This window comes from Onychostruthus taczanowskii, unplaced genomic scaffold (genome assembly GCF_017590055.1).
Source record: "Onychostruthus taczanowskii isolate IOZ18803 unplaced genomic scaffold, ASM1759005v1 scaffold14, whole genome shotgun sequence".
In the NCBI taxonomy this organism is placed as follows: Eukaryota; Metazoa; Chordata; class Aves; order Passeriformes; family Passeridae; genus Onychostruthus; species Onychostruthus taczanowskii.
The window spans coordinates 3,606,439-3,630,812 of NW_024498573.1; the positions used below are offsets into that span (position 1 = coordinate 3,606,439).

At 54.6% G+C, this 24,374-nt stretch overlaps 2 protein-coding genes across 12 annotated transcripts in view; one reads left to right on the forward strand and one right to left on the reverse strand.

Moving 5' to 3' along the window:
- Window positions 1-8,622, forward strand: part of RNF44 (ring finger protein 44) — a 17,452-nt gene extending 8,830 nt beyond the window's left edge. For 2 of the 8 annotated variants that reach the window (XM_041397603.1, XM_041397596.1), the window contains exons 2-11: window positions 2,515-2,695; window positions 3,088-3,304; window positions 3,804-3,971; window positions 4,141-4,317; window positions 4,503-4,664; window positions 4,742-4,866; window positions 5,030-5,117; window positions 5,260-5,381; window positions 5,472-5,571; window positions 5,775-8,622. In XM_041397603.1, coding sequence (XP_041253537.1) covers window positions 2,589-2,695; window positions 3,088-3,304; window positions 3,804-3,971; window positions 4,141-4,317; window positions 4,503-4,664; window positions 4,742-4,866; window positions 5,030-5,117; window positions 5,260-5,381; window positions 5,472-5,571; window positions 5,775-5,837 — 1,329 coding nt within the window. In that variant the 5' untranslated portion in view covers window positions 2,515-2,588 and the 3' untranslated portion in view covers window positions 5,838-8,622. Of the gene's footprint in view, window positions 1-2,514; window positions 2,696-3,087; window positions 3,305-3,803; window positions 3,972-4,140; window positions 4,318-4,502; window positions 4,665-4,741; window positions 4,867-5,029; window positions 5,118-5,259; window positions 5,382-5,471; window positions 5,572-5,774 lie in introns of those variants that run through there. The other 6 variants (XM_041397601.1, XM_041397598.1, XM_041397604.1 and 3 more) reach the window with 6 other exon arrangements.
- A 798-nt stretch (window positions 8,623-9,420) lies between these two features.
- FAF2 (Fas associated factor family member 2) lies at window positions 9,421-24,342 on the reverse strand. 4 transcript variants are annotated; one of them, XM_041397475.1, is made up of 11 exons: window positions 23,555-24,342; window positions 17,656-17,724; window positions 17,104-17,238; window positions 16,560-16,636; window positions 15,276-15,414; window positions 13,898-13,983; window positions 13,726-13,817; window positions 12,161-12,338; window positions 11,097-11,268; window positions 10,767-10,910; window positions 9,421-10,235 (listed from the first exon to the last, which is right to left on the reverse strand). In XM_041397475.1, the coding sequence occupies exons 1-11, from the start codon at window positions 23,615-23,617 to the stop codon at window positions 10,053-10,055; spliced, it is 1,338 nt and encodes a 445-aa protein (XP_041253409.1). In that variant the 5' UTR covers window positions 23,618-24,342; the 3' UTR covers window positions 9,421-10,052. The 4 variants fall into 4 exon arrangements, with proteins under 4 accessions (XP_041253409.1, XP_041253412.1, XP_041253411.1 ...); XM_041397478.1 differs by having other exon boundaries at window positions 23,348-24,342; XM_041397477.1 differs by having other exon boundaries at window positions 23,236-24,342.
- Window positions 24,343-24,374: the final 32 nt, after the last annotated feature.

The window sequence follows — 24,374 nt, forward strand, 5'->3', positions numbered from 1 at the left end:
GGCGGGGGCCGCCCCCGGACCCCCGACGGCACCTGCCCCGGGCGGCGGCGGCGGGGTCCGGCGGCCGCCTTTGTTATTGCTTTTGTTTGGCGCCGAGCACATGGCCCCGGAGCGGCCGCTCTTAAAGCCACAGATCCGCACCGGCAGGGCTCCGCGGCGGGGGGCGCGGGCTAGGCTGCGCTCCCGGCTGCCGGTGGCCGCGGTGCCTCCCCGGGGTGCTGCACGGTGGGGCGCTCCGTCGGTGCGCTCCGGGATGCGCTGCTCGCCCCGCCGTGCGCCGCCGTCCCGGACACCGAGGGTCGGGTCTGGGGGTGGGGTTGGGAGTCGGGGTCGGTCTTCCGAAGGGGCTGCCGGTGCGGCGGGGGCAGCGGTGACCCCGCTCCCGGGAGAGCTGGCGGCGCCCGCCTGGGAACGGCGGGGAAGAGGCTACGGGACAGCTCGGGGTACCGGGACGGAGCCGGCGGTGGGTGGCAGCGGGGTGGCAGGACCCCCAGGGCGGGCGGCTTCCCCGGCAGCCCCGGAGCCCGGCTCTGCCCGAGCAGATGGCACCGGGCGTGAGCGCTGGCGCGCTGCTAACTTTGTTCTCGGCGGGGCTCTGGAGCCGCCTCCCCCCGCCCCTCCGAGGGGCTGCGGGACCGCGATCCCCTTCGGTTCGGAGCTGCGGTGGCCTCCGCGGGGTCACGGTCACCCTGCTCGGCGTGGCCGCTGGCTTCCAGCCACGGGTGCGGAGGGAGCCGGGTGTGCCCGCTTGGGACAGGAGGGTGGGTACCTTACGGGTGCTGCTTGTGGCAGGACGAGGGCCGGGCCAGCGCTGTCCCGCGAGTCAGGGGGTGCCATCCTGCCTCGGGGTGCCGTCCTGGGGTTTCAGGAGAGCAGGCAGCCCTCCGCTCTGGAGGTCCCAGGAACAAGCGAGCCCATGTATGGCTTCAGCGTTCCTCTGTGGATGTGCTGCCCATCCCCAAGCCCACTGCTGTGGTGCCTGGTCTGGAAGGTGCCCACTGGATCACACAGGACCTTGGCACCACGTGTGCTCTGAGAGTGAGGATGTGGAACTGGAAGCAGAAACACCTCAGGGAGGCTTCTTCAGAGTAGGGCTGAACCTGGGTTGTTGCTGCATTCTGGCTCCCAGCCCACTCAGGGGCATATTGCAGCCGGGCAGAGCTTCAAGCTGGGCAGAATAAACTCCCTGTGGAAGGAACCTCCTGGTCAGGCACACCCCCTTCCCTGGTGATAGTCACAGACAGGTTCTGGGAGGGCTCAGCCTGTGGCTTTTGCTTTTCTTCTTCTTTTTTCCTACCAAAACAAAGAGAGGAATTTGCTTTCAGCTTCCACAGTAGTGTGGAGATGAAGGTGAGGTTAAGAAGGGACTTGTGTGTGGTACAGGACTTGTGCCAGTGGTTGTTGATACCCATCACCCAAAAGTGACATTGCAGCTTCTCTGTGCTGGGCTGAGATCCCCAGCTGAGCAGCATTCCCCAGGCTCTGGTCCCCAGAGTGTCTTTGCTGTCCCGGGTGTGTCTTTGCCATGGGCACTGAGGAGGAGGTGGAGCTGAAGAAGCTTTGGGGGGGACCTCACCAGCCTGCAGTGAGCTGGATTTAGGGGAGTGTGGGCTGTGGTGCCAAGGCCATGGCTGCTGCCGTGTGCTGGCCTGATGCTGTGGAAGCTGAAGGAAGCTGGGCAATGGAACGGCACCCAGGGAGGCTCTTGGATACATGTGAAGGCAAGGAAGGCTGTTTTGGGACCTGGGAAAGCAGAGCCTGGGGAAGCCCAGCCCCGAATGCAGATGTCTCCTCTGTGCAGTGCCAGGCTTCACTGGGGCTGAGGGGTCGAGCTGTGTCCTGGGAGAGGGCCTGGGTGCAGGAACACCAGTCAGGCTGGGTGCAGGAGGGGAGATGGGGCAGGGCCAGGGCAGTGTTCCCACTGTCCCACTGCCTTGCGGAGCATCTGGGAGAGCAGAGCTGCCTCCCTGGCTTCAGCACAGCCCATGCTTGTCCCCTGCTCTGTGGGGATGTGTGGCTGTGCCCTGTTTGCAGCAGGGAGTTGACAGGGAAGGGCCATGAGCCCTGCTACCATCACCAGTCCCTGTGCTGGTCACTGGGGTAGCAGTGTCACTCCAGGGTAGGATGTGCAGGAGCTCAGCAACAAAGAGCACCCCCCAGAGCAGCATCAAGGACCTGCTGGAAACTCCCCTTGCCATGCTTAGTCTCCCTGTTGGCTGGTGATGCTGCCACAGCCACAGGGTTCTCCATCACTTTCTTTCCTCTGTGCCAAAAATAAGTGCAAAAATAAGTCTGTCTCTCTCTTTGTGTTGTGTATGGGAGGTGACTCTGGCCCTGAAGGAGAGGAACAGTAACAAGGGAGTTGGGAACAGGCTCTTCCTAGCCCCTCTCAGGGCCGTATCCAGCCCCAGGAGATGGGGTGGGTGCAGCTGTCAGCACCACCATCCTTGTGAGGATGGAGCAGCAGCCTGAGTGGTGGCGGGACAGTGCCATGACCCGCTATCCCTCTTGCAGAACTCAAGGTGCTGGTGTCTTGCCCTGCCTGGAGCCTGAGGTCCCGTGTGCCCATCCGCCTCCCGACGTCACCAATGCGACCATGGGAACTGGCAGTGAATAGGCGGCCGCCCTCTGCCCCTTTTGCCCAGCGCCGTTTCTCGGGGGGACCCTGCAGCAGCCCCGACCACCTCCGGCGAAGGTACGGGCTGCAGGGTGGCGTGGAGCCCTGTCCCCTGCGGCACATGGGGTTGTGGGGCCGGTTCTCTGGTCCTGCTGGGGCAAGGCACCGGCTCCCAGTGGGGCTTGGGGGGACATTAACAGGGAAGCACATCCACCTGGCCCAAATGAGGGGTCCCCGGGGAACAGGGGTCCTTTTATGCTGCGGACACGGAGAGGGCATTTGCAGGGTGAGCAGAGAAGTTGGTTCTGGAGCTGTCCAGCCTGATGTGGCCTGGCACAATGCCCTGAGCATCTCACCCTGGGCACTGGGCTGACGCTGATCCTCCTGTAGCCATCCTGCCTGGGGCTGTGGTGCCCCTCTGGCCTGGGGGGTCACTCCTGCTCTGTTTCTCTCCTGCGGTGGCCCCGCAGCCCCTCTGCCAGGCGTCAGTGGGGACGACGCGATCGACCTCTGGCAACCCTGCTGGGCCAGGATGAGCCCCAGGTGCACCCTGCCTTCCCCCAGCAGCCGCACATCCCTGTAGATGAGCCCCGCGCCTACGCTCTTCCCAGCACGCCGCCACGAATGCTTCACCCAGCCGCTCACCCACCCCACCAGAACCCATTCATGGTGGATCTGCATGACCAGGTAGGTGCTGCAGCCCCCAGCCCCACTCCTAATTGTGATCCTCTGGTGTTCCTTGGGCTGTTGTATGGAGTGGTGACATGTCCTTGGGTCCCCTCTGGCCACTTGCTGCTGGGATCACCCAGCCCTGAGCCTGCTGGTGCTCTGGTTCTCCAAGATCTAAATCTTGGGGTCCCTCTGCCTTCTGGGTATGTCCAGGGTGGACCCTGCTCCCAGGGATTGGGAACAGTCCCCTTGTAGGGTTGTTCATGTGACAACTGTCATCATAATCCATGGTAATGGTGATGTGTTGGAGGCTGTGCCACCAGTCTGTGTGGAGGAAAGAAGAGTTCAAAACTCCCTCAAGCTGAGCCCTCACTCAGCCTGTTCCTCTGGCCACACCAGCAGGGTGGGCACGCCAGGTGTTTTGTCCCAGTGCTGAGTGCCCAGGCTCCTGCTATGACCCTGTCAGGACAGGGACAGATCAGACAGGGCTGTACCCTGACTGTGCCCTTGTCCTTAGGTGCACCAGGGACCTGTCCCTCTCTCCTACACGGTTACCACCGTAACGACGCAAGGCTTCCCCATCCACGCTGGCCAGCACATCCCTGGGTGCAGCACCCAGCAGCTCCCAGCATGCTCAGTGATGTTCAGCGGACAGCACTACCCGCTCTGCTGCCTCCCACCCCCGGTGAGTCACAGCGGGGGACGCCTGGGGACAGCCTGGGCCGTGAGTGCCTAGAGGTCCTGTGGGTACCCAAGCCCACTGTAGGGCAAGTTTCTGGGAGCACAGGGTCCTTTGGAGGCTCTGGGGAAGGGGTAGGGATGTCTGACCCTTGTTTTTCTGTCTCTCCCCACAGCTGATTCAGGCATGTGCCATGCAACAACTTCCCGTCTCCTACCAGACATTCCCCCCCATCATCTCCAGCGACCATTACATCCTGCACCCACCCCCGCCACCAGTGCCCCCCCACCAGCCGCCCCACATGGCCCCCCTGGGGCAGTTCGTACCTCTCCAAGCCCAGCATCCACGTATGGTGAGTTGGGGTGGAGGGACAGGCTGGGGATGTGATGCACCCACCATTTTGGGGTCTTGTCCTTCTGCAACCCCTGTGGGTCTAAGCTAGGGGTGGTGGGCAGGGTGCCCAGGGTGTCTCTGTCTTCATAGCATCGGGGAGGTGTAATTTGGGATGCTCCTCCCAGCCTAACTCTTTCCCCACAGCCTCTGCAGAGGATAGACAATGACGTGGACCTGCGAGGGGAGCAGCACCCCATCGCAGGCTTCACTTACCCTCCGTCTCACCACGCTCCCACGCTGTCGCCCTCCATGCCGCTGCATTACCTCCCCCACGACCCGCTGCACCAAGAACTGCCATTTGGCGTGGTGAGTGCCCATCCTAGGGAGGAGTTGGGAACGCTGTGGGGCTGGCATGACTCTGAGTGCCCCATCTCTCCCTGCAGCCATACCCCCATATGATGCCCCGGCGGCTGAACACCCAGCGGTACCGGCTGCAACAGGCACTGCCCCCGCCGCCGCCCCCTCCGCCGCCTCCTCCCTACTATCCGAGCTTCCTGCCCTATTTCCTGTGAGTACTGCTGGGGATATTATAGGATGCGTAGGGCAGGGGTGGCACTGTGGATGGAGGCCGCAGTGGCACTGTGTTGGCACAGGAGGCTCTGTCCCCTGGGGGGTGCCAGGGGGGACGTTGGGGTTTGTGGCCCCATGCTGACTGCCCTGTCCTTCCCCAGTTCTATGCTTCCTGTGTCGCCAACGGCCGTGGGCCCCACGATCAGCTTAGACCTGGACGTGGATGATGTGGAGATGGAGAATTATGAGGTGCGTCTGCTTGGCTTCCTCGCAGTGATGGGATGGGAGAGCTGGGGGGGTTTGCTGATTGTTCTGCTGGGAGGGGGGAGTCTGGAGGCGTGCTGTGCCGGAACAGGAGACGAGCTGGGCCGGCCTCTGCATCTCCCTCCAGGCACTGCTGAACTTGGCCGAGCGGCTGGGGGAGGCCAAGCCACGGGGACTCACCAAAGCAGACATCGAGCACCTCCCGTCATACCGCTTCAACCCCGAGAGCCACCAGTCTGAGCAGACCCTGTGAGTGAGCTGGGGGTGCACATGGGGGGCCTGGCAGGGATGGGGGCCCATGGCTGGCAGTGGGGCTATACTGATGGCCGCTTCCCCCAGGTGCGTCGTGTGCTTCAGTGACTTTGAGGCCCGGCAGCTTCTCCGCGTCCTGCCCTGCAACCACGAGTTCCACGCCAAGTGTGTCGACAAATGGTTAAAGGTACTGCCTTGTGCCCGCCGTGGGGAGCGGGGTGGCTTCTTGGGGTGCTGTGGGTATGGGGTGCTGCCTTTTGGGTGGCCTGTGTCCCGCATGCACTGGGAGCTGGGGCCGAGCACTGGGCAGGGCTGGATAAGCCGCTCCTGGGATGAGGTTCCGGCCTTGCCAGCAGTGCCGCTCACCTGCCCGTCTCCGGTTGCCCACAGGCAAACCGCACGTGCCCGATCTGCCGGGCGGACGCGTCGGAGGTGCAGCGGGAGGCGGACTGAGGCTGGCGGGCGCTGTGCCGCACAATTCGCTAGAGGACAAGGACGCCGGGCTGGGGCGGGGGCTGCTGCCCGCTGCTAGGGCCTGACCCTGCGCTTACCCCCCCTCCCCAAAGCCTCTCCTCGGATGTGGTGAGCATTGAGCAGTCTGGGCTCCCGGCCGGCCCTCCTCCTCCCCGCCGGGGCACGGACTCAGCCGGACGCCTGCCCGCTGCGCTCCCAGGGCCCCGAATCGTGTTGTGCTGGAGGCGGGAGGTGCGTGGCCGTGCCCTCTGCGCTCCAAAGACGCTGTTGTTGCTCCATCACTTTCCAGGTCTTTGTACTCTCCTAGGGAATTAGTGGTTTTTCCCTTTGTCACTATTTTTTTTTTTATTTTTACGATAGTTTTTTTCCCCCCCTTGTTTCCTTTTCATTTCCGTCATGTTTTTGGTTCCTTGGCCGTTTGCCCTAGGGGCACGCAGGCGGCTCCTCCCCTCAGCGTTGCTCTCGGAGGACGTGGGGAGGAGAGAGGAGGGAGCGCTGCGGGTTTGATGCCGGCAGCGCCCCGGCCCCGGGGACAGCCGGAGGAGGTGGCTGGCGGAGTGTGGCCAAGGTGGGACACCAGCAACCCCGCGGCGTGGCTGGGGCAGAAAGGCAGGAACGCAGGAATGCCTCTGTCCCCGCTCCTGTGCGCAGCCTGGCACGGCCTCTCTCCTGCCTCGGCTGCCCTGGGGAGCCCCAGAGGGCTATGGCTGCTTGGGGTCTTTCACCAGTGGGAGGATGGTGCTGGCACAGCCCTGGCCCCTCTCCCTGTTCATTCCCCTGTGCCTGGCCAGCGCAGCTCCCGGGGCCAGGCCGTGTGGCATCCCACAAGGCAGCCAAGCTTGAGGAGGGGATACCAACCCCATCCCTAGGGCTTTGGGCTTGTGGTGTCCCCGGTGTGCTGCCCGGCCCCCGGCTCCTGCTCGTATCTCTGTCCCGACGATGTAAATCAAGGTAGCCCCGTGCCCCGTCCTGCTGGCTGGACGGTGCGGTTTCCCCGCCGTGGGCAGCGAGGGGCCGGCTGGGCTGCGGCCCCCAGAGCGGGGGGGTTTTATTCCTAACTTCGTGGAGTATTTTCAGTGCTACCCTGGCCTTGGCCCGGCTGGTGCGGGGGAAGCTGTGAGCAGTCCCCTTGCCACCGTTTTCCCCCTGCCCTTGCAGGCGCTGGGGGAGAAGCCGCCACGCCGCCGCCCGGCTCCATCAATCCCGCGTGGCCGTTGTTTTGCATGATTAATTAGCGAGGAGGGTGACGGGAGGCGGTGGCAGGGGTGGTGGTGAGAGCACCGCCCTCCCCTCCCGGCGCGTCGCTGACGCCTGGGAGCTTCCGAGCGGACGCCAGCCCTATGTAAATGTTCACAAATATGCATGCATGTCTGACCAGCTTGGAACGTGGTCTTGGCTACGTCTAGCCGGCTGTGGGGTGAGGGGGGTGGGGAGAGGGGTTTTTGTGCTCAGCTGATACTGCCATGCACTGTACTGCACATGTCCGCAACGCCACAGCAGGACCGTGAGACTTTCAGGGCCGTCCCGCGGGGTCCGCGCCCGCGGCGGCGGCGTGTGCAAGGGACCGGGGTGGGAGGGGGCGGCTCCCCGCGGGGCGGGGGGCAGGCGCGGGGCTGGCCCCCGGCGGTGGCTCGGCCGGGTGCGAGGTGAGGGGCCGCGCCTGGCACACGGGTGGGCACGGTGGCGTTCCCCACGCTGAGGGCCGGAGGGCAGTGCCAGCCACCGGTGGGCCGGCCCCGGACGCTGCCCGGTCGGGCGCGGGGGGTGGCGAGCGGTGGGGGGGCTACGGGCCAGCTCCCCCTCGCCGCCCTTTCCCACCTCTCCGGCGGCCGCCCTCTGTGCGGAGCATCGAGGCCAAGGGCCCCGGCCCGGCGCCACCCGCTCCGCCGTGGCACGGGTGCCGGCACCGCTGGGCTCGGTGCCCCTTGGGCAGGACCCCGGCCCCTTCCCCGTCCCTCACTCAGTGACAGATAACCAAAGGAGTCCCCGGCTTCGCGCCCCCGGAGACGCCCCCTCCTCCCCTCCCGCCCTCGCGGTGCCCAGGGAGCCAGGAAAGCCTTACGGTCCTTTGACGGCGACTCGAAAGCTCACAGCTCGTGTGCTGCAGAATTTATTCCAATGAGCAGCTAAAAGTATCATTTAAAAAAAAAATAACAAAAAGAAAAAACGACAAAAAAAATATACTAAAAAACAATTATTTAGGGTGTTTGTGATTGCTGACTGCGCTGTAGATACCACTGTTTACCAATGACTTCCTGTGGTGGGATAGTGGACTGTTTACTGTTCTATTATACCAGTCCCCGGGCCCTCCGGTGGGACCCCCGCGTTCCCCGCGGCTCCCCGGAAGGTGCTAGGACGTGTGTTCTGTGTTAGAAAGTTTTTATATATATATATATATATATAAATATATATATATAATTTTTTTTGCTCTGTTACTTGCACATTTTACAGTTACCTCATTTTTCCCATGTATGTATTTGAAAAAAGGCTAATATATAGAAAAAAAAGGTTCTTAAAGCTCTAAAAGTGTTTGTTTTTTTCCATTCCATTGGAATCATATTGGTTTTGTAGCATTTAACATAACTAGTATGTTGTATTATATATATGTGTATTATACTGATTGAAATTTTTAACAGATTTGTACTTTTTTTAAAATGAAAGTTGCTAGTTCTGCTTGACCAAGTAGTGCAATCATTATTTTTTTTAATGTTGTGGCTGATTTTGAGAGGGATATTCACTAATAAATGTATGATGTATACCAACACGCTGGGCCCAGCTCTTGTCTCCATGGGGGCTTGAGGGGGAGAGTGGGAGCCAGGGATGGGAAGGAGCTGCCACAGCTGGAAGGGCCCTGGAGAGAGGCTTGGAGAGCCCAGGAGAGCCCGAGGGTGGCAGCAGGGACTGGTTGGATGCTTTGCCCCAGCAGGGTCTGGCTTTGAGCAGCACCACACACCCCCTCCTTCTCACCTGGCGACCCCTCACAGCTCGCACAGAGACGGGAAAGTCCTGGCTGCTATCCCGGGACAGCAGAGCTCCCCGGGTGGCTCCAGCCACAGCAGTGGGACACCTTCCACCTCTCCTCCATCCCAACCCTCCAGCATTCCCGTGCTGGGCCAGGGAAGAGGCTCGCCCTGTGTTCCTGCCTGTGGCAGGGGGTGCAGCGAGATGTGCTTTGAGATTCCTTGCACCCTTAACCATTCTTGGCTCCAGAACGGGTCACTGCAGGAACAGGCTCCCAGCACTGCCTTTGGGCAGCTGCTGGCACAGCTCCCCAGCCCTGGCCGAGCCTGTTCCTCACACACCTGCTCCACCAGGGCTGCCCCAGCCTCATCAGCTCCCTCCCTCCCTGATCCGGAGCTGCTGCCACAGGAGGTGGCACAGCAGCACCCCAGCCCTGCCATCCCCCGTGCCGGGCACCTTCTCCTCCCATCCAACAGCTCCATTGGCACAAAATCACCAGTGTGACAGCAGCAGACGAGTGCACCCACACTGCTGGGAGCCACAAGGCCCACGGCAGCCGAGCCCCTCCCTGGGGCAGGGGCAGAAAGCATCGGCACAGACATGCTAGAGGCAGAGTTTATTACACTACGCAGGCTAAGAACCCTGGGCAAGGCCCCACATGGGTAAGAATCGAACCAGCTCTTTATCAAAAAGTTAATACTATAGTCAACCCCAATCTCCTTTGGTCATTACAAAGCAAGAGAAATATTAAAAGAACAGTATTTATACACAGAGGGAAGCTGAATAGAGTCTGTCCAGCCCTTTCCCCCCACCCCAATCCCAGCACGTTCCGGTGCTCGGTCTTGTGTCTCTCAGGAGCAGCAGAGTATCAAATCCTCACAAGATGTTGGGTTGCCGGGGTTTTATTATTATTGTCATCAATAAAAGCAATAATTACCAAGAGCTGCCATTCCTGTTCCTCCCCAGGGAGGGCGGAGGGGCAACAGCAGCTCCCCCCGTGTGCCCCCCGTGCAGGGGCTGGCCGTGCGCGCGCACGCGGCACAGCTGGCACAGGCCATGTGGTCTCTGATCCCTCGTTTGTACGCAGTCTTTTAAAAAAAATATTGTATTATAATAATAATATGAATTTCTCTTTCCGTTTTTGTGTCTTCTGGAAAAAAAAAACAAAACAAAACAAAACAAAAAAACCAAACGGAACAATAAACCAAACAAAAACAAAACCAAAAAGAAGTGTCAATCGTCCGTGAGGTCCTGCACAAAGAGGACTTCCGTGTGGCTGAGTCCCGCCTCCTGCAGCGTGGGGGGGTTGGGCCACTCCTCTGTAGGGAGGCAGGGCAGGACACGGCGAGGGAAGTTGGCCTCAATCTGGAACTTCTCAGGGCTTTCTTTCAAGGAGAACAGGAAGTCGTGGATCACCTAGGAAAGAGACACCGAAATTACTGCCAGCTGGGGGAGCACTGACACAGCCAGAGTGAATCCCTGGCAATCCCTGGCATCTCGTGGGGAAAGGTTCCCAAATTCGCACCATCACTGCGCTGCACACCTGAGACAGCCATTTCCTCGGCACACATGAAACTGGGCTTGGCACAGAGCACTGGGGAGACCAGACACTGTTTCTGACTCTTCCTACACCTTTATTTCAGAGGAAGCAGTGGCATTGCAGAATGTTAAGGGTTGGAAGGGACCTGAAAGATCATCCAGTCCCACCCTGCCCTGTCATGGGCAGAGACACCTTCCAGATTTTCAGGTGCCAAAACAGCTTCTTCCACTTTTTCTCCTCTTCCAAGCTGGTGGAACCAGGCCCTACAGCACTCTCTTTTCAAGGAGCTCTGCCTGCCGAGGCTCTCAGCAAAGGTCACCATTTGGCAAGCCCAAGGGAAAAAAGCCACCTGCAAGTCTCTTCAGCCCCTTGCTCTGGAAGGCCCCCCTGCTCTGCCCCAAGCTCACCGTCAGTGACTGTGTGAAGTGGAATCGCCGCTCCACTCTGGAATCGTTAGGCAGCTTGAAAATGATCTTGACGCTCTCCGGGTCGTCGGGATGCGGTTCTGGAGGAAGGCATTCCGACTTCCGCTCCTTCTCCTCCTGCAGTGTCTGCAAGGCAAGGAGGGAGCAGGAGCAATGGTGTGCACTCAGCTGACCTTTGTGCCTGTCCCCTGCAGCACTGCTGCTCCAGGAGCCTCAGGAATGCTCAAGCTCCAAGCAAGACAAGCAATTCCTGCTGCAGGCCAGGCATCCCACAGGACACTGCAGCCCCTCCTGCAGTGCCTCTGCTCTCACCTGCCGCCGCCTCTCCTCTGCCAGTTTTTGCTGCTGCACTTCCTCCTCCTTCTTCTTCTTCCTCTCCCTTTCCTCCTTCTTCTTGCGCTCCTTTTCCTGGTCTGCACGCAAGGATGCCAGATATGCCTCGTCCTGCTGCTGCCTCAGGACTTGGGTTTGGTTCCTCTCTTCCCTGCAAACACGAGTGGGAAGTGGTCAGGGCTAACAGGCCCTAAAGTGAGGGGATGGCAGCTGAGGGCAGACCCAAGGGTGCAGGGACAGCCTCCAACTCAGAGAAGCACACAGCAGGTAATGCCTTGGGGTACCACAAGCTCCCAAAAGGCCAAGCCAGGTCCCCACAGTCCCTCACAATCAAACTGCTTCCCAGGGGTAGGTAGAACTGAATTTAAAAGGCTTCTGAACCTCTACAGCTTGGCAGAGCTGACAGACAGCACAAGAACAATGCCCAGGATTCCTGCCTCATATTTGAGACTCTCCCTGGTTTCATCTCCTTCAGGTAATTCCTTGCACATTTTATAAACTGGAACGTGTTACTGGATCCTCACACAGAGTGTGGGGCAGAGGAGGGACAGACAAAGTCAAATGTAGGATCCTGTTTTGGATGCAACCTGTACATCCCTAAGAGTCACCAGGGACTTGTCAGGCCCCACCAGAAAAGCAGCCAGAGCTCAGCACAGCCAGCCCAGGGAGCAGCACAGAGCTGTGGACACCAGCTCTCCTGCCCGCAATGCCCTTGCTCCCAACTTGGATCCTACTGGCTATTGTCCAAGCTTTCCCTGCAAAGCTCCAGCATGCCAAAGGTGTGCTCCAATTGCAGAGAACAGAGTACTCACATCCACCTTTCAGTGGTGGGATTGTGTGTGCAACACATCTGGCTCCCTGGCTATAAGATGGCCTGAATTTATGGACTGATGATCCCCCTGGCAAGAGGAGAGGCCACGGGCTGTGTTACAGAACGGGAGGTGCTGAGCTGTGTGCCTACACGCGGTGTCTGGAGGGAGGAAGGGACAGAGCAGAGCCCGCCTCAACACGGTTTGTGTTGCTGCAGCTTGGTCCCATCCTACCTTTCCAGGCGCTCGGACACCAGGTATGTCTGGTTGGCATCCATGATGAACATCAGCTGATTGATGAGGTCATCAGCCTGGATGAGGCCTTCCAGCCGCCCAACCACGGTCATCCTGCGGTCCTTGAGCATGATCACGGCCAGGAAGGGGTACGTGTTCTCCCGCAGGGCCTGCGACACTGCCGACAGCACAACGTCACCACCCCAGGCACCAGGGCCACAGCACAAACGCTTCCCATCACGGGGGCCAAGGAAAGCACCTTCCCCAGACATTCTCCCTTCCAAGGCAAAAAAGGCCTCAGGCTCCATTTTGAAAATTAAACCCTGTACGTTGGCAAAGGGAGGAAATGGCTTTGGGAGCACAAATACTGATGGGAAAAAACCCAAGCTTTCAAGTAACCAAAAAAGGCTCTTTTAACTCAAGCAGGAAGGAAGCACATGGCTCTGAATGTCCATTGAAAATGGGACAAAGCCATGGGTTTAAACTGCAGGAAGAGAAACACAGGACAAGTACATGTAAACATTTGCTCAGGTGATTAGGGATGGTTGGGCTCTGGAAGAAACTGCCATGGGGAGACGGCAGTTTGTCCACATTGAGCATTTCTGAACAAATTTAGGCTGGCTTTGCTGGAGGCAGGCTCTGTCTGAAGCAGGGAGCAGAACAGATGATGTGCTTAAGTTACTGTTCATATATGGCTGTGGATCCTCTCCATAAAACACACATGGTACATCCTGCAACTTGGAGCCTTTGTTACCAATGGAGCCCCCAAACAAATCAGAGCAGCTCAGGGATTAAATGGAAGGTCACGATCCCTTCCAGCTCTGCTTCCCAGGCTGTGACTCCAAAGCATTGCAGCAATGAAACAGGAATAAGTCAAAGACTGTCTCCTCAGAGAGCTCTTCTCTCAAGTTATTGATAACTGGGAGCAGAACTATGGAGCCAAGAGTGACCCAAAAGTAGCATTTTCCTGATCATGAAACAGAAATGGTGGAAGCAACACAGGAGCCATAAACAGAACACTGGGAAAAGGCTCCACTTGCAGCAAATCCTTACCAAAATACTGTCTGAACAGGTATCAACAGCTCTCAAACACTGTAGGCTTTTGAGGAGACACAGAGATTGGTTGTGGATTAAGGTGACTGTCTCAGAAAGGGAAAGAATGCACCTAACAAGTCCTCCCTGGCCTCAGGCGTCACAGTGCTTAAGGACAGGTGTAGTTGGATACTTGTTTCTCCACTCAGTTTATCCCCAGCACACACCCACCAACTCCCATTGACAAGGCACTGAAAGCAGCCTAAATGCCCACAGCAACGAGCACAGAACTACAACTGCCCAGAAACACACAGAAGGGTGGAGGTGAAGATCAGAATGCATTTCCTTGGCATCCAAACCTTTCGAGATATCCCAGGAAATCAACACATGTATTTCCCCATGCAGTCCTGAAATCTGCTGTATTTTGTTCAAGTAGACAAGAGCGTGTTTCACACGTGTAAATTCATCAAAGAGCATCTGGCTTGTTCCAGAGACAGAAGGGGACAGGTAAAGCCCAGGAGGGACACACTCACCTCTGTATCCCTCTGGTTTATTGGTTGAGCAAGCCCAGAAGAGCATTCTAGTGTTGATGAGGGTGATGACCTCAGGTGCACACAGTGTATTGCTGGGGGATGAGAAGAGACCATGTGAGGGAAGCTGCATTACCAATACAAAGACAACTATTTGGGAAATTCTCCTACCTACCGGCAGAACTCATCTGTGTCCTGGTGGTCATCCCCATGAAGATAAACCAACAGGAAGCGCAGCTCCCGCTTGGCATCGTTCAGGGCCTTGGCATAAGAGCAGAGGAGGTAAAGTTACAGGATCTCTGGGCAAGGGGATGCAGCACCCACAAGGTTTGTGTGACCCAGGTCATTACTCTGCCACTAGAATGGTTTTAGTGAAGCAGCAGTGGAGGATGAACCTGTCAGACCTTCTAAGTAAGCCTTTATTTAACAGGGCTACAGTGGTGTTCTCTCATATCCTCTCAGGATGTGGCTTTGGGGAACACTGAACTCAGAGTGAAGCTGGGTAGGCAATGACATGGACTGACACCTCAGCTGCCTCACCACACTCAGCCAGCAGTGAAGAACCTCCTTCACCCCCTGGACTCACAGTGGCCAAGGCTGAGCTTTCCCTTGAGCCTGCACAGGACAAAATCTTCAGATCCCACCAAATGAAAATTCTATTAAAACAGGTAATAAATAATGCTGCATGCCCCCCCAAAAACCAGACAACAAAGAAAAGCATCCCTCCCTTTCCACATCTATAGTGTTGGATTCCACCCACCCAAGAGCATTTTTAACAAGGCCACAGGATAAGTGCACAATATATACTCCCTGTTTTACTGGCACTGAGTTTTGGTAGCCTAACCATTCCACAATTACTTGAGTGTGGATTCCAGGAATGACAGAGGAGCCTAAAAGAGCTGCAGAGGCAGTGAGCTCCATCACTGGGCAGTGTGGAGCAGACAGGCACTGACACTTTCCCCCCAGGCACCTGGGAAGCAGTGCTGATCCAACTGTCTGATGGATGCTCTGCAGGAGACCCTTCCCCTGGCCAGGCTGAGAGAAGCTGTGCAAGAGGCAGTGTCCATGGGGATATCCCTCTTCTACAGAGAGCCCCCTCAGATTTGATATATGGAACACTCACCTCCCATAATTTCTTAGGGGCTCCCTCTCAATTTTGAGGCCCCGAACTGTTGTGAAGTTGCATTGTGATACAAGCCCAGGCAGTTAATCCCAATTTGGTGAACAGAAGGACAGACTCTGGCACAGCACACCAGTTTATAAAAACAAAGGCAGGATTACAAAGAAAAGCTGTCAGCTACAGAGTCACACAGACGGTCGAGGAACAGCCAGAGTAGCTTTGCTTTCCAACTTTGCAGGCTTGGCAAACCATCAAGCCTGGCAGACACTGGTTTCCCAACACACTTGTTCACTAGCTCTCCATTACTCTCTTAAGATAGTTTGGGGATAAATGCTAGGCTTGTAGATGAAAAGCAATTTTGCCATGCAGGCCCTGATACCACGTGGCAAAATCACCACTCCCCAGCACCTATGCACCAACACATGACACTGACCTGGCTGTAAGTCCCCTGGTAGAAGACTGGGTGTATCCTCCCATATTTTTCCTCAAACATATGAATAAACGAAATAATGTCACCCACTGGGTCGGTGACCCGACTACGAGGATCAGGGCGTATAAAACGCAGAGCAAACCTAGGAAGGAAGCAAAGGACACTGGAGTTTCAGCTCACTGACTTCTTGAGGCACAGGTTTTCTTTTCTACAGATAGTCACTGGGATTCATAAAGTGGAAAAAAGTCATAGCTGAGAGCCTTGAACATTTATAATCTGAACCTAAACTGACATCCGCTCCAAACTGATACCACTGCTACAGAACCAACCCCAGTGAGGATTCATCCCATGGCAGGGATCTGTAAGGATCCAAGTTTTGTGTGATTAAACAGTTTCAGCTTCCTCTGAAGCATCAGGCATAAGCCACACCAACAGCAGGAGGTTTGAAGAATTTAGTCAAAGATGGGCTGTTAAAACCCACGCAGTTTTGTCCAGATAACTTTGAAAACTGCATTTTTTCTAAACCAGAACTAAGAATTCCAATGTAAAAAGTGTTGCAGAAAGAGAACATTGCACTACGAGTCCTGTGAAACTGTCATTCCTCTGAAGCTGAAAAAGCTTCACTGCAAGGCAGATATCAGTGTTGTTTAGTTCTACTGATGCACAGAAGATACACTGAACTTTGGAAATGTCTTTAATGGGGGAAAAAAGTAATACAACAGGGAAACTGCCAAACCAGGGCAGATGGCAGGACTGCTGACCATTTACCACCACTACCATTCCCTTTTCCCTCTATCAGTGCTGTAAAGGAGACAAGGAGAATTAATGCTTTGGGGCAGTAAAGGGAGAAGAGGCAACAGACACCAAAGGCAATAAAGCAGAGGTGTTTATAGTTTGGGTTTTGCCAAATAAAATCCAGGAATTAGGGCAGGTTAACCTGCGACCCAATGGGACGTGATTCTGATGTTTGTCCAAGAATACCAAAGGGCTGGACACTGTTTTGCAACCTCTTTGTGTGGCACTCAGACTGTAAAGCTGAGTGGAGTTAGAGATCCCATTAAACACTTCATTAACAGAGCTGCAAGGTGCTCTTTTTCTCTGCAACAAGGTTTATTTCTTACTAAACAGCACAGGAACTTCACAAGGGCAGAGATAATGCCAGTTAAGGAAACAAATGGAAAATCTGCCATGAGGCTTAAAGATCTAAGTGACACAGATCCAGCCAAATCTGAGCTAGTGTGCTCCCTGATGCAGTCAATAAGTGAGTCAGCACAAACAAGGACTTACCTAAATATATCAAGTAACGTGTAATAGGTAAATCGGAATGGAAGCATTATGAAGTAGTAACCCCATCCTAACAGGCCCTGCAATTACAAATAAGGAATTAATTTTCTTAACTATACAAAAAGATTAACAGCACCAAGTCTTACAGGTGCTCATGCAAATTTGTTTGTAAAACATTAATGAAAGTAATACTGTGTTCTAGTTAATATACATTTAAGGAGGGCTCTAGAAAGAAAAACATTATCACTGCCACGTGGAGGGGACAGTCCTTTGTTCCCATTCTACTGATCAAAAGGCTTTACTACACAAAGCAAGACAGTCTATGACAAAAAAAAAGTCCTCAGACTGTGAATCACAGGATGGAGAAAATCTCCACAGCAGTAACAGAAACTGAAGGAATAGCTCTACATTTTGTTTTCGTAAGATAAAATATTTAGAAAGGAGATAACAGCATGCAAAGAAAGCAGTATCTTTCCCTGCTTGCAAGTTCTGTATTCATAGAGAGCCAGCCAAGAAGCAGGACAAAATCCACTGTAAGATAACTTGCCCTTGGCTGTGGCCTTGAGACAACGTAGCTGTAGATCCTGTGGTCAGCTGTATTGACCTGCAACGGCCGCAGGGGAGGAGGATTAAAGACACTTGGGACACCCTCTTGCTCGTTCAGTCGGTCCTGCACAGCTGCCTTTGACACAAGAAAGAGCAAAGGGAGGTTTCAGGCATTTTATGGCTTTTATACTTTGGACAGTGACAGTGGGTACTACTTGCCCACAGCCCCAGGGCACTGGATAAGCACAACTGCTGACAAACAGCAACCACCAGCGCTCTTTTCCATGTGGAAAGCCTTCTCCATGGCAGCCAGCACACAGGCTCCACGGGAGGCCACATCGTGTGCCAGGCAAGGGATTGTTCACAGCCATAATGACTCTGCTGTGTTTGGCTGAAAGCAGCTCTCCAGAGGTGTGGGGATAGCTCCAAAGAGCTACTTGGGTAAATCCAGGGGGGACAGGTTAATCTTCCTGGCAGGGCCCCCGCCTCCCACAGAGGGCTGCGTTTAATCCAGGCACTTGGAAACTGCTACAAGTCTCATTTTCAGTGGTACCTCTATGTTCCAGTTGTGCTGCTCCAGTGTGTGGCGACATTGGTCCATGGACTCTATGCCAGTCAAGTCCTAAAGAAGGAGAACAAAAGCAGATGAGTGCCAGGAAGTGCTGCATTCTGACTGCTCTTAACAAGGCGTGAGCACCCGATGGGAGTTACCACAACACATTATCACAACGCTCAGTTTTTAAGTGCCCTGCTCAGCTCTTAAGAGCAGAGTGACCCTTAAACACACGGGAGGCCTCTAACAGGCCTTTGCACTCTGCCAGCTCTCAGTGTGCCCAAGGTCTGTCACTACAGCAGCACTCAGCACAGTCAAGGGTTTAACACAATACTGCCCACAGGCTTCACTCTGAAAAGATGTGCCAGGCCAGTGCCCTCAAACATCATCTTGAGCTCAAAATACAGACAAAGCATTTCTGAAAACTCAAGATGACTGTTACTCCACTCACTGCCAGCATAAACAGAAACTAAAACCAAAAGGAGCCAGGCATTACTGAAGGTGATGTTCCCAGCACCACAGGGGAAGTAAAAAAGTATAGTAAACAGTGTAGTAAAAAAAGCAGGAACAGTCCAACACAGGGCCTGAAACAGAAAACAGTCCAAACACACTGACAAACCTCAAAGCCACTGGGTGTATTTCAGCCCTGTGCCAATCAGAATTTCTGCACAGATCAAACAATTGTGTTATTACAGGAAGCAACATCAGCATCTCCTGAACAGAGACAAACATTTGCTAAGGGAACACCCCTGTCACTGTGCCACAGAAACATCTCTCCCCACTGCACTTGCTGTAAGGTCTGAGCAGATGTTTTCCTTGAAAAAGCCTTGACACACTCCTGACAGGCTGAGCAGTTAAGAATGCACTGAATTGTTTTTTTTACTGGAGAAGGATGGTGCATCTATTCCCCTCCCTGCCCCCATTCACACATTCCACATGCCATTTCCACCCGAGTAACAAACACTGTGGACAAATGCCCTATTCAATCTCTGGGCTCACTTCAAACTTTTGAGCATTTCTTGGCTTCTTTCTCACAAAGTCTCCAGATCACCACCTTCTCTCCAATCTACTGGGCAAAAATCATTGTTTCATTTTGCTGCACAGAACCAATCAGACTGTCTAAAGCATTGTGACTGCAGAAGTTCAGGAAAAAAAACAATTCAAGTTGCTGTTCAGTGATGCATAAATATTTATTAAAAAGCAAGTCTGCTGCAAGCCTTGCAAGGGAACACTGCAGAACTGGATTTCACAGAAGAAAATAAAGCTCAGTGAACTCAGCTGTTGTTGCTAGAATACCTTTTATTATTCATCATTTAATGTTTTAGTTTAGCTATCTTTCTTTGAAGATCTGCTTCACAGAGTAAAATTTAGGGTTTGTATTCTGACTTTACTTCTTATTCAATTTATTTTGCATTCTGACTTTATTTTTTTAACCTGAACGCCTGTAGCAGGCACTTCATTGTCTTTTTAGAAGGACACCATTAAAGGCACCTGCAATCTAGTCAATTAATTGATTCTACAGTGGAGTCACAATGTGTTTATTCCAGAGCCTTGAAAGTCTTCTGATCACCACTCCTCAATACCCTGGAAATTCTGCTGGTGTTTACAAAGTTTACAAGATTCAGAAACTCATTTACACCTTTGTTTCTAAACGCCTGGATTATCTGTGAGCACTAAGAACATCACCGAGCATTCCCCCCTTTTTAAACGATGCAAAATTCTTCTGCAGTTTCAGGTCAGAAAGCAGCAGAGCTATCAACAAGCAGTTAATGAGCACTGAATTACTGCAGCGTTTGCAAGACCATCTGAGTTCCACAGAGACACCAGAGCCAGCCAGCTTCACCCTTCCCGATCACCACCACAGTGACAGGCAGCTCTAGCCACTTCTCAGTCTTCTACACCAGCTCTCCAGGGAGGTGAATTTCCTTTTATTTTTTTTTTTTTCTCCTTAGCATCTTAATACAGCTGCTTTCAACCCAAACCAGAAGTGACAAAGCCACTCCAAGCAGCACAGTGCGAGTGCTCCCACCACTTGTCTGATCAATGAGGCTTCACAATTAAACACTGCAGGAAAAGCTGCCAGGCCAAGGCAGCATTTAACTCCCAACACCTTGTTGGCTGTTACTCTGACGTGCTCCACTGGATACACCACAGGGCTCAGAATGACCCACACCCGACGTTAGGAATGGCAGGACCACAGTTCAACTGCCACTTCAGACAACTCTCGCTGGCAAACACTGATACTGGTCATTATCACCCCCACGGCATTCCAAGGCCCCTGCTTCACCAAGTCATGGAAACAGACCAGAAACTCGAAACTTCACATTATTTCCACTGCCTCAGCATCTCTGGTGAACTTCAGCTGCAAGCTTACACACATGGCACATTCTTAGTATCATCAGGGCTAAGAGAATAACCAGCATCTTCAAACCTTGCTGCTCTGATCTCTTATTAGCTGCCTTTAAGAGCATGGATCTTACAGACATAATAAGTAGTTAAAATTAGTCCCATTAAACCAGCACACCCAAACCTTTAAATAAATCCAAGCTCAACATAGTGGCCAATATTTCAAAAAACCAAACATTAAATTCCACAAATGCCAGAAAAGTTCAATAGTGCCTTCAGAACCACCACACAAAGCAAGAGTGTTACTGTAAAGCATAAGGAAGCTTTTGCTGGAGGTAATTATTTGTATCTCACCTTTGAGAGTGCTCAGAATCTTCTCAATACTGAAGTAGTGGAAAGTACAATTTCCTGCTTCAAAAGCAGAAGGAATACCCCTGAGTGGACAAAGGTTGTAAACTGGACTTACGAAACCGTCGCCTCTAGAGATCCACTGCGATGTCCACACAGCCCAGGAGATGCAAATCCACAGGACTCACTGGCACTGCTCTGACTTCCCAACCCACTGCCAAATTCCAGAGAACTACTTTCCAAGGGTAAAGAACATCTGAGTTCTAACTGGAAAAATGCCTCAACCAAGAGTTTCTCGTTGCATATTACAGCAAATGCCTTTCTGAGGGTTTTGATCGATACGCTGAGTGGGAAAGCTGCCTGGAGTTTCATGTTTCCTCCTTCCCCTAAATCAGAGCCATGTCCAGCCTTGAGCATTCTGTTTTCCCCAGCTGAAGTCAGAGATTATATGAGTGCCAACTCTCTTGCAAATAACACTCCATTACTTTACATTAGCATATTACAGTATCAGACATCAGCCCCAGTGTAATGGGCACAGATCAATAATCAGATCCTAGAAAAGCTGCTCCGCTGTTTCTTCCATCTCCCAAATGAATCACATCTCCATGGCTTTCCCAAACTGTTCACAGCAAACTTCTCTCTCCACATGTCAGGACAGCGAGGTCTCGACAGATGAAAAATTTAGATGCTTTTATTCCCTTCCATTATTAGCCAGCTCTCTGGCAGTAAATGGGAGGCTGAAAGCATGCAAGAGGCTTTGTTGCTTTCATTTCAAGTTTATCCCAGTTCTCTCCACTGTTTTTTTCCTTTACTAACCTGCCCCAGCATGGTGCAGCTAGCTGCCCTGCTCCAGCCCTGCCCACAAGAAGGAAGCTGCTGGTTTCAGCATTCTGCCAGCAAAGCTGTTTGCATGAGCACTACAGAGCCCAGCACACAAACAGGAGAGGAATTAATGCAGAGCAGGCACTAAGCAGAGCTGTGCCCAGGACAGGACAGCACGTTCACCCCTGCCTGGAAAGGGGCACTCTCCAGCAGAAGCAGGATGAACAGTTTAGGGCAACAGCATCTTCAGCCCAAAGAGCTGTCTGCCAGGTGAACAGCAGTCCTTGCTCAGTGCTTCCCTCCCTTTGGCTCTCTAATTCACTGAGGGCCTTCTACTATTCCTCACCTCCTCCTTGTCATCCTGCCTTCTTTCCTGGTGTGCTCTGCTGCTCCCACCACAGTGCAGAGGGATGTAACCTTCTGTGGAAGTCCTGGGCTCTGTCACCATGGAATGCTGTACAGCCTACTTATGATGGCACTTCACAAAGTGTGAAATTATCCTTGAAAACACTGAAGTGATCCCTGCAAAGTCAGCAGGGATCCCTGAAGGCTTTCCAAGCTGACTTGTAGCAATGTACAAATTATTTTAATGAGACTTAAGCTAATCTCTCCAAACACATTCTTCCTATTGGAGTCTGAGAAAAAAAACCTATTTCTTCCAAGTGCGAGACTTAGCTAATCTCTCCAAACACCACATTCTTCCTATTGGAGTCTGAGAAAAAAAACCTATTTCTTCCAAGTGATCTGATTTACCTTTGAGGAAGCAGCAGGACTCACACCCGAGCCCCTCTCATCCAGGTGGGACACACCAGAGGAGAAGGAACCACCAGTGGGGTCTGCCATTAGCCCTGGAGAAAGCAGATCCAACATACCCCAGGAGACAGAAGAGGGAGGATCCTGGCTGGCATCCAAGCCTTCTGGAGCACAGCTTTCACAGCTGGCTCTGCACAGCACTGCTCTGAGTGAAAAAATTTCTCCCCTTTACAGCCTGAGGAGAGTTTCCCTACGCCTCAAACCAGAGCTTGACAGGAAGCTGGACTAAAGCATGAATCCCTCCTTCTGGTTCCCTGACAGCCCTCTGTCCATGACAACAGCAGGTGGCACTGGCAAACAGGATTATTTCACTTCACAGGTGCCCACAGGGGTTTGGAAACAGCAGCAGAGGCAGTGGGGAGAGCAGCTGGTGCTACCTGTCCAGATCAAGCACCAGGATATCTCACAGCAAGAGAATGGGACATTTATATGTGCAAAACCCTCCCCTACTGACCAGGCAGCACGGGGACAGCAATGGCCAGCACTGCTCTGTGCCTTCAGTCTGTATTCAATCTGACTGCCCAAACAGCTCAGTTTGCAGCAGAGTTGGAGGGGACATCTGTAAAGCAAGGCCCCTCCTAGGTCCAGTCACAGGAAAACACCTCAGCACGGTAATTAAATCAGGGCTGTGAATCAGGGGAAGGCTTGGGAAGGCAGTGTGTGGAATGAGGAACAGCTGCTCTGCCTCACCTGGGAAGGCAGGGCCAGATGCCCCCGGAGTCCCTTTAAATCCAGTTACATCACACCAAACTGCCAATGCACAGCCTTTAAAAAAATAATGTAAAGCTACAAAAGCAGACAAAGCACTCCTAAAAGTGATCACAGTATTTGTAAAAGAACCACAATCCAAGGGATGCCACGTGATGTCCTACAGCTCAGAAACAAACCCAAGATACCTGAAGGTAATTTTCATTGCTCAGCACATTTAGTTACTCATCACTGAGCAACCCTGAGAATTTCAGCTGCCCAGCTCTGTTTTCTCCTCAACAAGCCACATCTTCAGACTGTGTTTATGATCATTCATCGGCCACACAGCCCCAGGCCCCGCAAACCAAAGGTTAAGCGACCTTGCCTGTGTTGTGTAGCACACACAGATGAGATCATTACAGTCTCCAGCGGCGTTACCCAATCGTGAGGGGCAGGAACCATGTTCCACACAAACCCACTGCATAACTCTCCCTCAGTGCCAGGAAAGGTTCTCCAGCTACGACAAGGAAAATTTTCAGACTAATTAAAATGGCCGGGACTTACCAAGGAGTTTTTCCTGCACGGAGTTTACAGAGCAGCCGCCTCTCGCCTCCACAACTAGCCGTGACAGAATATCGCCCCGACAAAGTGTCAGGGGCACGGAAATCTCACTCACCCCGGCCAGGACTGGGCCCACAGGTGTCTCTCCTCTCACCGTCCCCTCATGCCCAGCTCGACACCCTGCTCCAGGACGGGCCTATCCGGCTCTGGCAGCCCCGTACCCCCCAGCGCCGGCGGGGCGGGCCCAGCTCAGCCCGTTCCGTGTCCGCGCACCGCCTCCCCCGCTCCCGCCGGCCGGCACGGGCCCCCCGGGACGTGGCACCTGGAACTGCAGTAGCTTCTCGGTCTGTTCCGCCGTCAGCTCCCGTTCCTCAGGCGCCGCCATTTTGCTGCCGCCTCTGACCCGCCGCTCCGTCACTCTCCGGAAGTGACGTCGCCCGCCCACACTTCCACCCCAGCCCCGCGCGGCGCGGCCAATGGCTGTTTATCGGCCACCGCCGGAACTGCTGGGCCGCATTCCGGACACAACCGAAGTGCTCTGGGGCCCGTCCGGAGATGCCCGAATCCCATCGGCGGCGGTGGCCGCTCTCGGGTTTCCCCGGCGGGCGCACGTAAAGTTCCGAAGAGTGCCGAGCACCGCTCGGGTGTTCCCGGCGGACACACGAAGAGTTCCGAAGCGTGCCAAGGGCTGCTCGGGTGTTCCCGGAATAGGCCCGGGGATGAGGGGGCAGCCTGTTGCTGTGGGAGCGGGCCCCGAGCCCAAGGGGAGCGGGGGGATATGAGCCGAACACCCCCCGGAGCTGGCTGTGTTCCCGTCACCGCGGGGGCTGCCAGACACCGAGTGCGTCCTGCCCGGGCACCTTCGGTCCCGTCGGGTGGATCCTGCCCGCTACCTCCGGTCCCGCCGGGTGGGTCCTGCCCGGCACCCCTCGTCCCGCTGGGCCGCCCGTGCGCCGGGCCCAAGATGGCGGCGGCCGCTAAGATGGAGGAGGCTGTGAGGGGCCCCCGCTCCCACCCGCAGCTACGAGCGCCCGCGTGAGGGGTCGGCGAGGCGGGACCGCGGCCAGTCGAGCCCCGGGGGAGGCAGGCGGGCAGCCCCGGCTGCCCGTGCCCGCTGCGGCTGGCCGGGAGGCGGGACGTGC